The following is an 11,774-nucleotide window of genomic DNA, read 5'->3' on the forward strand; positions in this document are numbered from 1 at the left end:
CAAAAACATACAACAGCGGGGATTCGCTAGTGGTCACCCACCTAACTACTAATCCGCCGGTATCATGCTTGTATATGGCTGAGCGGACGGGAAGCCTAATTTTCATGATCCTATGGTCGTATGTGAAAGAGCAGGTGATTTGGATCAATATATTGCGAGTTGAACCCAATGGCGATCTACTGGAGCGTTAGCGGCAGCTTCAGATGCGAGAAGACCAGTATGTCACCAAAAATATACACGCGGATCCCAGTCACGTTGTGCTCCATGCTGTAATGAGATCAATTCTTCAAGCTGTTGTGTCATCTTATCAAGCCACCCGTAGATGCGCTTTAACCGTAACTCCGTCGCTGAAGATGCAATGCAGGTATTCCTCTCCTTCTCATACGCCGCGTCCGACAAATGTTTCCGCTCCTGTCCTTGGACGATCCCCCATTTAGTCCTTAGGAAGCATATCCTGCTCACTGCCGTCCCTGGGCACGTAGTTGATACCCGCGCTCTCTACCGCGCCAATCACGTCTTCCGGGAGGATACCCTCAACCTGGGTCGCGTAGACGCCCGGGACGTAGCCCTCCAGACGCTGATATCTGGCAACCCAGCTCCTTGATGTATCCGCGACAGTGATGAGGCCTTCGAAAACCTGCGATGTGCAGTCGTTGATCTGCTCGGGGTTGCCAGCGAGCTCGATGATCTCTTCGCAGTTGGGGCAGCCCTGGGTGAGGAACTGGTTCTGGGTTCGGACAATGGAGCAGACCATGCAGGCCCGCATGTTGCGCTGCTGGCCTGGCGGTATGTGCGCACCGCCCTGGATCATGTTCTGTGCCATCTCGGATTTCTCGACGTTGGGACGAGGGTTCGCGGGCGGCTGCTGACCTAGCTGATGGCGGGTTTTAGATGTGACAGCGGGGCGCTCAGTAAGACCGGGGAGATTGGCGTCTAGAGCAGAGTTGTCGCGACCTCGACCTGCAGCGCGCGGACGTGTAGGAGGATTCTGAGGAGGAGTATGGGGCTGCTGTAGAAGCTGTTGATGGTGAAGCGGAGTCTGGTTGTCGAAGATGGATGTAGGCGACCCGAAATACTCGATGGGAGGACGGAGGTCGTTGTCGAAGCTGACAGGAAACAGAGCGTCCGCAAGTGTCCTACTTTGTTCCACGGTTCCGGAAGCTTGGCGAGGCTGTCGGCGCTCTGGCTGTGGACCTGACTCGGGCACCGCTTTAGAGAGGTTTAGTCGCTCACGCGAGGCTACGGGATCGACATTCTCCAACTCGTGCGCAAAGTATGGCTCCTCGTTTGCCCTGCTATTTCCTCGGGGACGTGTAGTAGTGCGAGGTGGGGTGACATCAGGCTCGACTTCGTCGCCGTCAGAGTCGACGGTGATGTAGCGATCTTTAGGTGTCTTGACCGTTGCCCTACCCTTGCGCGCCATGATGTCTAGTCGGAGCCGAGGTCTCTGGTTGGTTGGGCGTTGGTGGAGGCGTTTAGCGGCAAGGCCAGGCGATGGCGGGACAGACTCGTTTGATAACTTTCGGCGGGCAGTGCGGGCGACAGGTCACCTTCATTTTGTTGCCGTACGTCACTGGTTTGCTATTCAAATCTCTTAACGCGCAGGGACGCAGCTTCCCTCCCGTCAACCAACAGGTGCACCAGCCCGTCGCGCCTTCTGCAACTACACCCGCTGCCCGCGTGCCTCGCATAACCCAGCTTGTCCCGCACTGCGTCGATACATCATGGGTGCCCCGACCGACGAAGCCACCAAGCTCAAGGACCAGGGCAACAATGCCTTCAGGAACCAGGAATGGGACAATGCCCTTGAGTTCTACACCAAAGCGATAGAGGCATACAACGCAGAGCCCTCGTTCTACACCAACCGCGCACAAGTACACAGCCCACCTGCGCCTCGCGAGCATGTACTAATCTATCCTCCAGACATACATCAAACTCGAACAGTATGGATACGCTATACAAGACGCCGACACGGCGATTGAATTGGACCCAAACAACGTCAAGGTACTATTGTCGCAAACTCATATCGTCATTATGACGCTCATCGCAGCACCAGGCATACTACCGCCGCGCCTCAGCGAACACCGCCATCCTCAAGCACCGTGAAGCGCTCCGCGACTGGAAGCTCGTCGTCAAGAAAGCCCCTAACGATGCCAACGCAAAGCTACGCATGGCCGAGTGCGACAAGGTCGTCAAGCGAGACGCCTTCCTCAAGGCCATCGAGGTCGAAGATGCGCCGTCGGCAGCAGAGGGCCTAGACTTGGAACACATGGCCGTAGACCCCTCATACAATGGCGCAAAGCTGGGAGACAAGATGACACTGGAGTTTGTCGAAGACATGATTGAGCGATTCAAGAACGGAAAGAAGCTGGCCAAGAAGTACGTCTACCAGATCATCATCGCAGTCATGGATATTGTCAAGAAGGAGCCCACCATGGTCGAGCACGATGTTGCAGATGGGAAAGAGATCACTGTCTGTGGTGATACTCACGGTAGGTCCCAGGCAGAAGGAGTGGATATACTGCGTACTGACAAAGCTAGGCCAATTCTTCGATCTCATGAACATCTTCAGCCTCGCCGGCAAGCCCTCCGAAAAGAACGCGTTCCTCTTCAACGGCGATTTCGTCGACCGAGGCTCTTGGTCCACCGAGATCGCCCTGCTGCTTTACGCCTACAAATGGCTATACCCCGATAGCTTTTTCCTGAACCGCGGAAACCACGAGACGGACGACATGAACAGGATGTACGGTTTCGAGGGTGAATGCAGGGCGAAATACACCGAGCGGGTCTTTAAGCTGTTCTCGGAGTCCTTCTCCGCGCTTCCTCTCGCCACCCTCATCGGCAAGAAGTACTTTGTGCTCCACGGCGGCCTCTTCTCAGACGACAAGGTCACGTTAGACGACGTGCGAAAGCTCGACCGATTCAAGCAGCGTCAACCAGGACAGTCTGGGCTCATGATGGAGATGCTTTGGACCGACCCGCAGACAAACCCAGGCCGTGGACCTAGCAAGCGCGGTGTCGGTCTGCAATTCGGACCCGACATCACCAAGCGCTTCTGCGAGAACAACGGCCTCGAGGCTATCATTCGGTCGCACGAAGTACGCATGGAGGGTTACGAAGTCGAGCACGATGGACGCTGCATCACCGTCTTCTCGGCACCCAACTACTGTGACAGCACCCACAACAAGGGCGCTTTCATCAAGATCGGCCCAGAGTACAAGCTCAAGTTCACCCAGTTCGACGCTGTTGCGCATCCGAACATCAAGCCAATGGCCTACGCGTCAAGTGGCATGGCCGGCATGATCTAATGAATATGAAGTAAGTTGGTTCAGTCATTGTTCGCAGCGATGCATACTTGGGTGTTCTTCGGCGCATCAGCATACTCGGAATTGGTTGGGGCTGTGTTTGATCTTTCAGGATTGATTGGGAAGGAGCGCTGCTATACGAATGTACTATAGAGCCTGGATGAAGGCACAATTCCGATATCGATGTACACGAAAAGCATCGAGCAGAAATATAAGAGCAGAACATTACATCCTGCGCGTCTGACACGCTATCTCGGGTAGCGCGTGGTAGATGCGTTGCCCCTCACACGCGGCCCCACGTGTTGCATCCCAATGCGGCTAAGTCTGTTGACAAACATGGGTCGTCCTCGCCTTCCATCTCATCGCGTCCGCCAACCTGCTAACAAAGCGCCCTTTACGCCTGATCTCGCCGTAGATCTCTGACACCGGCACCCTGTCGCATCCCTCATTGTTTCTACATCAGCAATGTGAAGACCAATCCACTTGCGCAATCACCATGTCGCCGTATCAACAAATCTTCTCCACCAACGCCGTCCTAAGCGTCTGGCGCAATCTTCGCAATACCAAGGATAACAACGACCTTCTCCTCGCATTTCAGTACCACCAAGATGACAACCGCGGCCAGAAGGGCAAGAAGTATGCCAAGGGTGGCGTCGTGGAACACTCGCAAGAGGTCGCAGATGGAAAAGCGATAGACGTTGGTGGCAAGAGCATTGGCTTTGTTGTGCCATGGCGGGCCATGCAGGCTCAGAGACGCGAACTGAAGGAAAAGGAAAAAGAGCTCGCTGAAGCACTAGTGGCACTGGCTGGAGAGGTTGCGTTTACGGGTATGTATCTGGGACGGTGTTTGAAGTCTAATAAGGTATGCGCATATACTAACTGTTCACGATAGATCTCTCTTCCACCCTGCAGTCTTCGCTCACGCAAAACCCTCTCATCCAGATCCGCCACCTTGCCGCTGGTCTGTCCCGTCAGATGTCGAAGATAGAGATACAAATGGCCGACAATGCTCCTTTTGCAAATGGAAAGAACCTATACACCGGCGGCGAGATAGCGCAAAGGTTTCTCCCGCCGATACAAACACTCTTCCAACAGCGGCCTGTACCCCAGCGTATGAGCTTTGAACTGCTCATGGAGCTGAAAGACCTTATCTACATGGGTATGGCAGGCTGTGAGAAGGAGGTCTTGGAGTGGGAAGTGGATGGCGCTGCGATTGGAGCGCTTGAAGAACTGGACGACGCGATGGTCAGAGCAGTCACACCAACAGTCCCAGCCATCGAACCGGAGCAACGAAAAGAGGCTGAGACTGGGCCCAGGCGTATACTGAGGCGCAAAGCTTCGAGCCTCATCTCGAACTCTGTTGTAGTGCAACAGCCCGTATCATTCCTGCTTGCAGCGCCAGAAGAACTCCTTTACAGTCTCGAATCGCTCGAAACGACAGCGCTCGCGCTTACACACCTCCCACTCCCTATACCCGATCTCTGCGCACACGCCGTTATAACCCTACGCCGTCTCACACCTCGGCAAACTCTCACAGACTTCTCACAGCAGAAGAAACGAAGGAATGGCCGGTGTGCAGAGTTCGCGCGTTGTATGAGGTGGGCTGGTACGCAGTGGCGGCAAAACGGCGGATGTAGGAGAGGTTGCTTGAACGAAGACGAAGATCCCGAAAACCTTCCTAGCTGGCATAGAAGTAGTCGCTGGTTCGATGAGAAGGGCAGTGGGACATTTATGGTCGGTGGAGGAAGGGCGACGCCGAAAGACGATGGATTCGGTGTGATCAAGATGACGCCTTCGTAGGCAGCCCGCGGTGGGTTTTTGGGACTGTTTGGAAACTGGCGTTATGGATTTACATGTACGATGGGATGGATTTGGATGATACTCGGCGCAAAGATACCCTTTTTTGATTTCTTGGTATATATATGGTAGAACCACCGCTTCTGTGAACACACCGATGAAGCCTTCGGAAAAGACTGGAGGCATTGCTTCGTCTATATATGGCGAGAGAAAGTGCACAGTCACTAACACGGACAGGAATGCAATGTACTACGTAGTCATGTTTGAGATATCTCGATTTCTTTGTACCTTTGCCTCCTCAGGTCGCACGAGACCCGCTCTTCTTTAGTTCACGATAATGTTAAAGACCCAGTTAGGAGTCAATCGGCTGTGGGTCATTAAAGACTCCAATCTTGGGTGGATCTGGCATCTAGCGACCATGCCGGAGCCTACCGCTCAGATTACACTTGGGTGTCTCTAGTGGTGCATACAGTCATTCAGGTATTGGCAAGTTGCACATTCAGAGGTTCGCCAGACTCATATGCTATGGTGAGTCTAAGTCGAAGCGCGAGAGAACAGTCACTGTGTGACGTTTGTCGAGTATAAAAACCGGATGTTTAGCACAATATCCTACTTCTCACAGCACATCTCTACTCAAGCATCCATATCAACCAACGACGACCACAGTTTCCCGAAGTCTTCATCCACAGATCCAACCCACTTCCATCCAGCAAGTCAAAATGACTACAGGCATTCCCATAGACGATCCCCTTTACAGAGCCCCTCCGCCCATCGTAGATGTCGAATACGGAAAGCCCTTCTACTTTACGAATCCCGCGCAAGGTCTCGAAATCACAGATCCCTTAGTAGGAAAAGGAGTTCGAGAAAGTGGCATCAATGGCTCGAAGGTCCTTCAAGACTCTACCACCAAAAAGACATATCTCTGGCAGAACAGCCAAGACCCCGCGGAAGAGACCAGCTATCAGACATTTGTCGACACCCGGGAGAGAGACAACTGGAAGAGATACACCGTTGTGTGGCGATGGATCAGGTGCGGACCGAGGCTGTGCGGGAAGGTCAAAAACCCAGAGGATTTGACGTGCCCATGTGGATGGAGACTGCTTATAGACGCTAAGCCGCCTGGGTGGAAAGTGGGGGACGGGTTAAAGGCGGAGACGGAGGGATGGAAGAACGATGTTAATCCCTTCGCTATGGACTACACAGGAGATGCCGTTGGCGACTGGGAATTCGACATGGTGGACGGTGTTTTGTGCAGGAAGCAGATTTCTACCGACAACGTAGAACAGGTGGTGTACAGTCAGGTACCGGTTAAGGGTGGTTGGATCGGTCGGTGGCCGGGTATTCAGTAGTCTGGGCTTTCGGTTCAGTGGTTCTTTGGTGGCACATATATTGAACTCTTTCTTGTGGAACTAAATTGGTCGATTTCTTCTCGAATGCTACATGTATCGTCTTGAGGCTGTGTACTAGTACCGTACTTATGCACCGATACAAACGCCAATATGTTTTGGCGTGGGCTCAAGCCGAACGAAAGGCCTCACAGTCTCCTCTTTTTTCTGAGCCTTGCTCTTCGTCGCGGTTACTTAGTTCTTATTAAACGCGTAGGCGTTATCACTGAATTACGACTCGAATGAGCCGCTGTCGTGGGTTTTGTAGATCTCTAAACACGTTTTCATGGCCGCTACGCGAACGGCCTGCATACTGTAATTGGATCTAAAATTATGTGAATGAATAGGTGTGATGAGTAGAAGTCCAGGATTGTCCATTAAAAGCTCGCTTAGACTTCGTGATCGTAAGCTCAGGGGTCTTGGGCACGGGTCGTAAGCACGTTCTATCTGTGGATTGCTCACTGCATTGCTGTCGGGTCATTGGGGAGCAAAATAACTTCGTCTCAGGGTCCTTCGTCACATATGATTTTCAGATCTGCTCCGTCGGTACTTGGTCGCGTGGATCATAGCGCAGCCTTCCGGAGTGGTGTTGTCACTTATCGGAATGTACAACCTACAAACGTTGGTGCGCCCAGGACATTGAACTTGCGTTACATTGAAAATCAAACCAGGATGAGTATAAAATCTAAGGCGAAAAGGGGGAGTTATTATAAGAGTAAATCGAGTGGCTTACGGTATTCATGGTGACCATGCTCAGCCGCAGTGTGGCTTTGAGGGGGAATTCTCATTGGTGTGCTCGCATGCTTGGCCGGCAAGAACACAGTCCCATAGGCGGCAGTGCAGAGCCTTGCTTACTGCGATAATATAAGTGAGCCATTCCCCGCAGAATTACGGTAGTGGGCAAAGATGTCAGACGTTGAGCTATCTTCCCAGTATATACCAGCATCCACCGATCCGCTCAACGAAGATGCCCGAAAACCGGTTACGACCCAGGCCAGAGTTTCAATCGTGCAGGATCTGTGGCCAGACAGTGGGACGCTATCATCAAAGAAGCTTCACCTTGTGTGGGATGCATACTTCGAAGTTTACACTCGCGAGTGTAATGCGGTGCTAAAAGGACGAGACTCCAACCAATTCGTGATAAGGCACGGAGACCTTCTGCAATTCATACACCTGCTAGAAGGTACAGAAAAAGAGGAAAACAGAAATGCAATTCGGAGCAAGTTAAGAAGCTCAAAGATAGCAGAAACGATGTTTCCGCAGCTCATGTCCGTAAGAGAGAGTCGCGTTGAACAGGCAACGATAGACGATTTGATCGTTTTGGGTGCTCGAATCCTCACAATGACCCTAGTTGGGCAGGCTACATCATCTCACAAAGTACATCCGACAAGTATATTACCTTGGGACACAGGCTTGCTCCAGAACGCAGTACACACCTATTTCAACCAATCACCGGACATACCACTCAAAGCCAAGGATGATATCGTCGGAGTGGGTCTGACCTTTTACAACATTGAACGGGTCTCAGGAATTAAGATAATACCGACGCATAATTTGCTCGATCATTTGCTTCTTGTCGACGAAGATAAGAAGCTGTGTGTATTCCACCATGCGTCGTTTTTGAAACGAATGCAAGCCACACAAAGGTGCGTGGCTTGATAGTCGGAGTAACGAGTAGCAACGCTGACTTTGTACCCACGTAGTCCACTCTTTCCAGATGGTCTCATACAGGAAACCCTGAATACGCTCGGCATTCTGCTGCCAGAGCTGGATCGCACTTCGAAGCGTTGGATGCTGCGTTTCTGCCGAGCGCACAAGGAGATAACAGTGGATTCCGAACTGGCAAAATGTGGCCACTTTCCATTCGAGCATCCGTCCAGACGTTATGAGCGATTCCAGTTCTGGCGCGATCGACTAATGTTGCTAGAGGAGGCCGTGGAGTATGCCGTGCCACAATCCAATAAAATGATGTCCAGTCTGCAAAAGTCTAATCAGCAATTGTCTAACTCAATACTCAAGGCGATGGAAAGTCAAAAAGAACTGTTGATCAATTCACGGTTAGCGGTCGTGGCGATAGCAGTTACTCTCTTCTTCGGGCTGGTACAAAGCATTGAGGGCGCCATGCAGGTATACAAAGCATACCATCCAGAAGGGAACTCATCGTAAAGGCGATCTTCCTGGGTCTCGAGAAGGGGCTGAATACGAGGGGGAAACTCGTGTGATGAGGGCTGTAGACTACCACCAAGATTCTCGCCGAACCTACATCCCTATGAACCGTTATCTCGTATTCCAATTCTGAAGTGGCGCAATTCGGCAAGCCGAAGGAAACTGTACGCGACAAGAACCGGCGCGTAGAAAACACGAGTGGCGCAGTGGGACCTCCACCTTAGCGTCCCTGCGGCTAACCTAGCGCCGTCAACACAGGGTCCAAAAAAATCCCGGCTCGCAATCTCAGCCCATTCTGCCGCATGCAGCAACAAGTCCCTTCGCTACGCGAGCACTCCACCACTCCACCACTCCACCACTCCACCCCAAGCTCGCTGCAGTTGCCCCGCAAGAGGCGAACATATCGTCATCTGTGTAATCATAGTGGATACAGGCGACCAGCTTTGTCGCGGCGAACTTGATCTTCTAGGGAAGGTACGAGAGCTGCAAGAGTCGATTGATGGACCGGACGAAAATGTTGTTGAGGAAAGGGCGATGGGTAGCGTGGAGATAAGGATGCAGCCGGCCTGCAGCAAGCACATTTGCGGTGTCCAGCGCTGATTAGCATACGCTGGTCATGCTGACGTCATGGGTTCTCCGCGGCTTCCTTCGCGTGAGGAAGATCTTTGGTTGAGGGGTGGAAAGATGGGGAATGCGAGTTTGACAGCAATGATGCCAGACACCGCTCTTTTGTTGGTGTCTGTTGCGGGTCATTGTGATGTTCGCCTGGAGGCTGGGGGCGTGAATTGTGAGGAACGCTTTTTTTGAGTACCTGGATAGTATGGGGAAATCAGCAATACGATCAAGACACAGCAAAAGACGATAGTATAACGATCAAAGGCTGTAATTAAAATGCTATATAAAAACGCTCAGTATAACACTTTCTTTTTGGGAAACGCCAGTAGAAAACCCATCTATCATCTATATGCTTCGCATGCAATGCCAAAAAGTAAAGACCTAAAGCCTGGTTGAAAGCGACACAAAACGTTTGCCGCCCTGGGGGTATCTCTTTCTTTCAACGCACATTTAAGCGTACTTCTCAATCATAGCGAGAGCGCCCTCGCGCTCGAGGCCCTCCAATGCGGCCTTGAGCTCAGAGACGAAGCGCTTGTCGTCACGAAGATCGTTACCGAAGAGGGTCTTGATCTCAAGCTGGGCCATGGGGCCCTGGGCAGCGTAGGACTGGAGCTCCTCGACCATGGGGTCGTCGACGGTGAAGGCCTTGCCGGCGTCGTCGATGCCGCTGTTGTAGCGGAACCAGGCGGCGGCTACGAGAGTGAGGCGGCGGAGAGGTCCGTTGGCAACGATCTGCTCGGCAATGCTGGGCATGATGAACTGGGGGATCTTGCCGGAACCACCAAGGCAGATACGGGGAAGCTCGTCCTTGAGGGTGGGGTTGGAGAAACGGCCCAGGAGGGTGTTGATGTAGTCATCGACGCTGACACCGGGGATCTGGGGAAGGAGCGGCTTGACTTCCTGGTTCATCATGTTGATGACGAACTGGCGGTAGACGGGGTGGCCGATGACCTCGTGGATGTAGGTGAAGCCAGCGAGCTGACCGGCATATCCCATGGCGGAGTGGCTGCCGTTAAGGAGGCGGAGCTTGATCATCTCGTACTCCTCGACCTTGTGCACGTCGGGAACGATCTGGACACCGGCCTTCTCGAAAGGTGGGCGGCCATCGACGAACTTGTCCTCGAGAACCCACTGGTGGAAGGGCTCGGTGACAACGGGCCAAGCATCCTCAACACCGAAGTTCTCGGCTAGGCTGACCTTGTCCTCGTCGTTGGTACGGGGAGTGATACGGTCGACCATGGAGTTGGGGAAGGCACCGTTGTTGGCGATCCAGTCGGCGACCTCGGGGTTCTGGTGACGGGCGAAAGAGACCAGCATGTTGCGGCTGATGTCACCGTTCTTCTGCATGTTGTCGCAGGAGAGAACGGTGAAGGGGCGGAGACCAGCGGCGTGGCGCCTCTCCATGGCAGCGTAGAGGTAGCCGAAAACAGTGCGGGGTGGCTGCTCACCAGCCAAGTCGGCGGCAACATCTGGGTGGTCGGTTTGGAGCTGGTGGGTGTTCTCGTTCATGTAGTAACCGCTCTCGGTGACAGTCATGGAAACGATGTGGGTGTCGGGATGAGCCATCTTGGCGATGACAGCCTCAGCGCTGTCGGGAGCAAAGAGGTAGTCGGTGATGGAACCGCAAACGCGGGCAGTGGTACCCTCAGCGGCACGCTCGATGATGGTGTAGAGGTTGTCTTGGGGCTTCAGGGCATCGCGCATGGGAGCAGCGAATGGCTGAAGGTCAACACCGCAGATGGACCAGTCCTTCACGGCGAATTGCTCAAGAAGAGTGTCGACGTAGGCTGCGAGATGGGCTCGGTGGAAACCACCAACACCAACGTGGACAATGCCTTGCTTGACGCCCTCACGCTGGTAGGTGGGGACAGCGACATTCTGGAGTTGGGAGAGGTTCTTGCTGCTGAGCTTGATGGGAGCCGCGGGTGTTTGGCGCTGAGATGTGGTGGTGCCAGCGGTAAACTTCTCCTCCTTTCGTTGGGAGGATGTCCGGGGAGGAGCGTTGTAGACGTTGTTGTTCTCAGGTGTCCGGCGAACGGCCTCGGAGCTCTGGAACCTGAGGGCAGCAGGGCGGGAGGGCCTAGTGGACTGGAAAACAGCGCGGGCGCGGGCGGCGCGCAGCAGGTTCCTGGGGACTTGAGGAGGCATGGTGGAATAATGTGAGAATGGAATGAGAATACTGGAATACGTGGATGAGAGCAGAGGGAGATACGGTGCTCTAGTATTTATAAAGCGTCAGCCCAATCCTTTTTGTGGGCACATGCGTAGAACCTTGAGCATGGTGCCAAAAAAAGTCGGATTAGGGCCCCTATTTTTTCGGAGGGTCTAGACATGGTGGATTACACAGTATGAGTCGGGACTCGCAGGCTGATAGCCTGTGCTTTGGAAAACGTGGGTTGGCAAAAGGAGGCTGCGGCTTGCATTGTGTTGTGTACGTCGCGGCCTGGTGGTGCGTGCCAAAACGCCAAAACGCCCCAACTGAGCCGCAACACCTGGGCAACTTGAC

At 53.3% G+C, this 11,774-nt stretch overlaps 5 protein-coding genes across 5 annotated transcripts; 3 read left to right on the plus strand and 2 right to left on the minus strand.

Moving 5' to 3' along the window:
* Positions 1–433: 433 nt before the first annotated feature.
* Positions 434–1,423, minus strand: J4E79_011697 (uncharacterized protein; the record flags this gene model as incomplete). The annotated part of the gene is made up of 1 exon (XM_049360526.1): positions 434–1,423. The coding sequence occupies one exon, from the start codon at positions 1,421–1,423 to the stop codon at positions 434–436; it is 990 nt and encodes a 329-aa protein (XP_049204973.1).
* A 301-nt stretch (positions 1,424–1,724) lies between these two features.
* J4E79_011698 (uncharacterized protein) lies at positions 1,725–3,308 on the plus strand (the record flags this gene model as incomplete). The annotated part of the gene is made up of 4 exons (XM_049360527.1): positions 1,725–1,874; positions 1,924–2,004; positions 2,057–2,492; positions 2,542–3,308. The coding sequence occupies 4 exons, from the start codon at positions 1,725–1,727 to the stop codon at positions 3,306–3,308; spliced, it is 1,434 nt and encodes a 477-aa protein (XP_049204974.1).
* Positions 3,309–3,801: 493 nt separating this feature from the next.
* J4E79_011699 (uncharacterized protein) lies at positions 3,802–5,105 on the plus strand (the record flags this gene model as incomplete). The annotated part of the gene is made up of 2 exons (XM_049360528.1): positions 3,802–4,132; positions 4,198–5,105. The coding sequence occupies 2 exons, from the start codon at positions 3,802–3,804 to the stop codon at positions 5,103–5,105; spliced, it is 1,239 nt and encodes a 412-aa protein (XP_049204975.1).
* Positions 5,106–5,520: 415 nt separating this feature from the next.
* J4E79_011700 (uncharacterized protein) lies at positions 5,521–6,451 on the plus strand (the record flags this gene model as incomplete). The annotated part of the gene is made up of 2 exons (XM_049360529.1): positions 5,521–5,552; positions 5,860–6,451. 2 exons carry the CDS (start codon positions 5,521–5,523, stop codon positions 6,449–6,451), a joined length of 624 nt encoding a protein of 207 aa, XP_049204976.1.
* Positions 6,452–9,718: 3,267 nt separating this feature from the next.
* J4E79_011701 (uncharacterized protein) lies at positions 9,719–11,416 on the minus strand (the record flags this gene model as incomplete). Its single annotated transcript, XM_049360530.1, has 1 exon — positions 9,719–11,416. The coding sequence occupies one exon, from the start codon at positions 11,414–11,416 to the stop codon at positions 9,719–9,721; it is 1,698 nt and encodes a 565-aa protein (XP_049204977.1).
* Positions 11,417–11,774: the final 358 nt, after the last annotated feature.

The sequence above is a fragment of the Alternaria viburni genome, assembly GCF_023758015.1.
Source record: "Alternaria viburni strain BMP 2772 chromosome Unknown scaffold_47, whole genome shotgun sequence".
Classification (NCBI taxonomy): Eukaryota; Fungi; Ascomycota; class Dothideomycetes; order Pleosporales; family Pleosporaceae; genus Alternaria; species Alternaria viburni.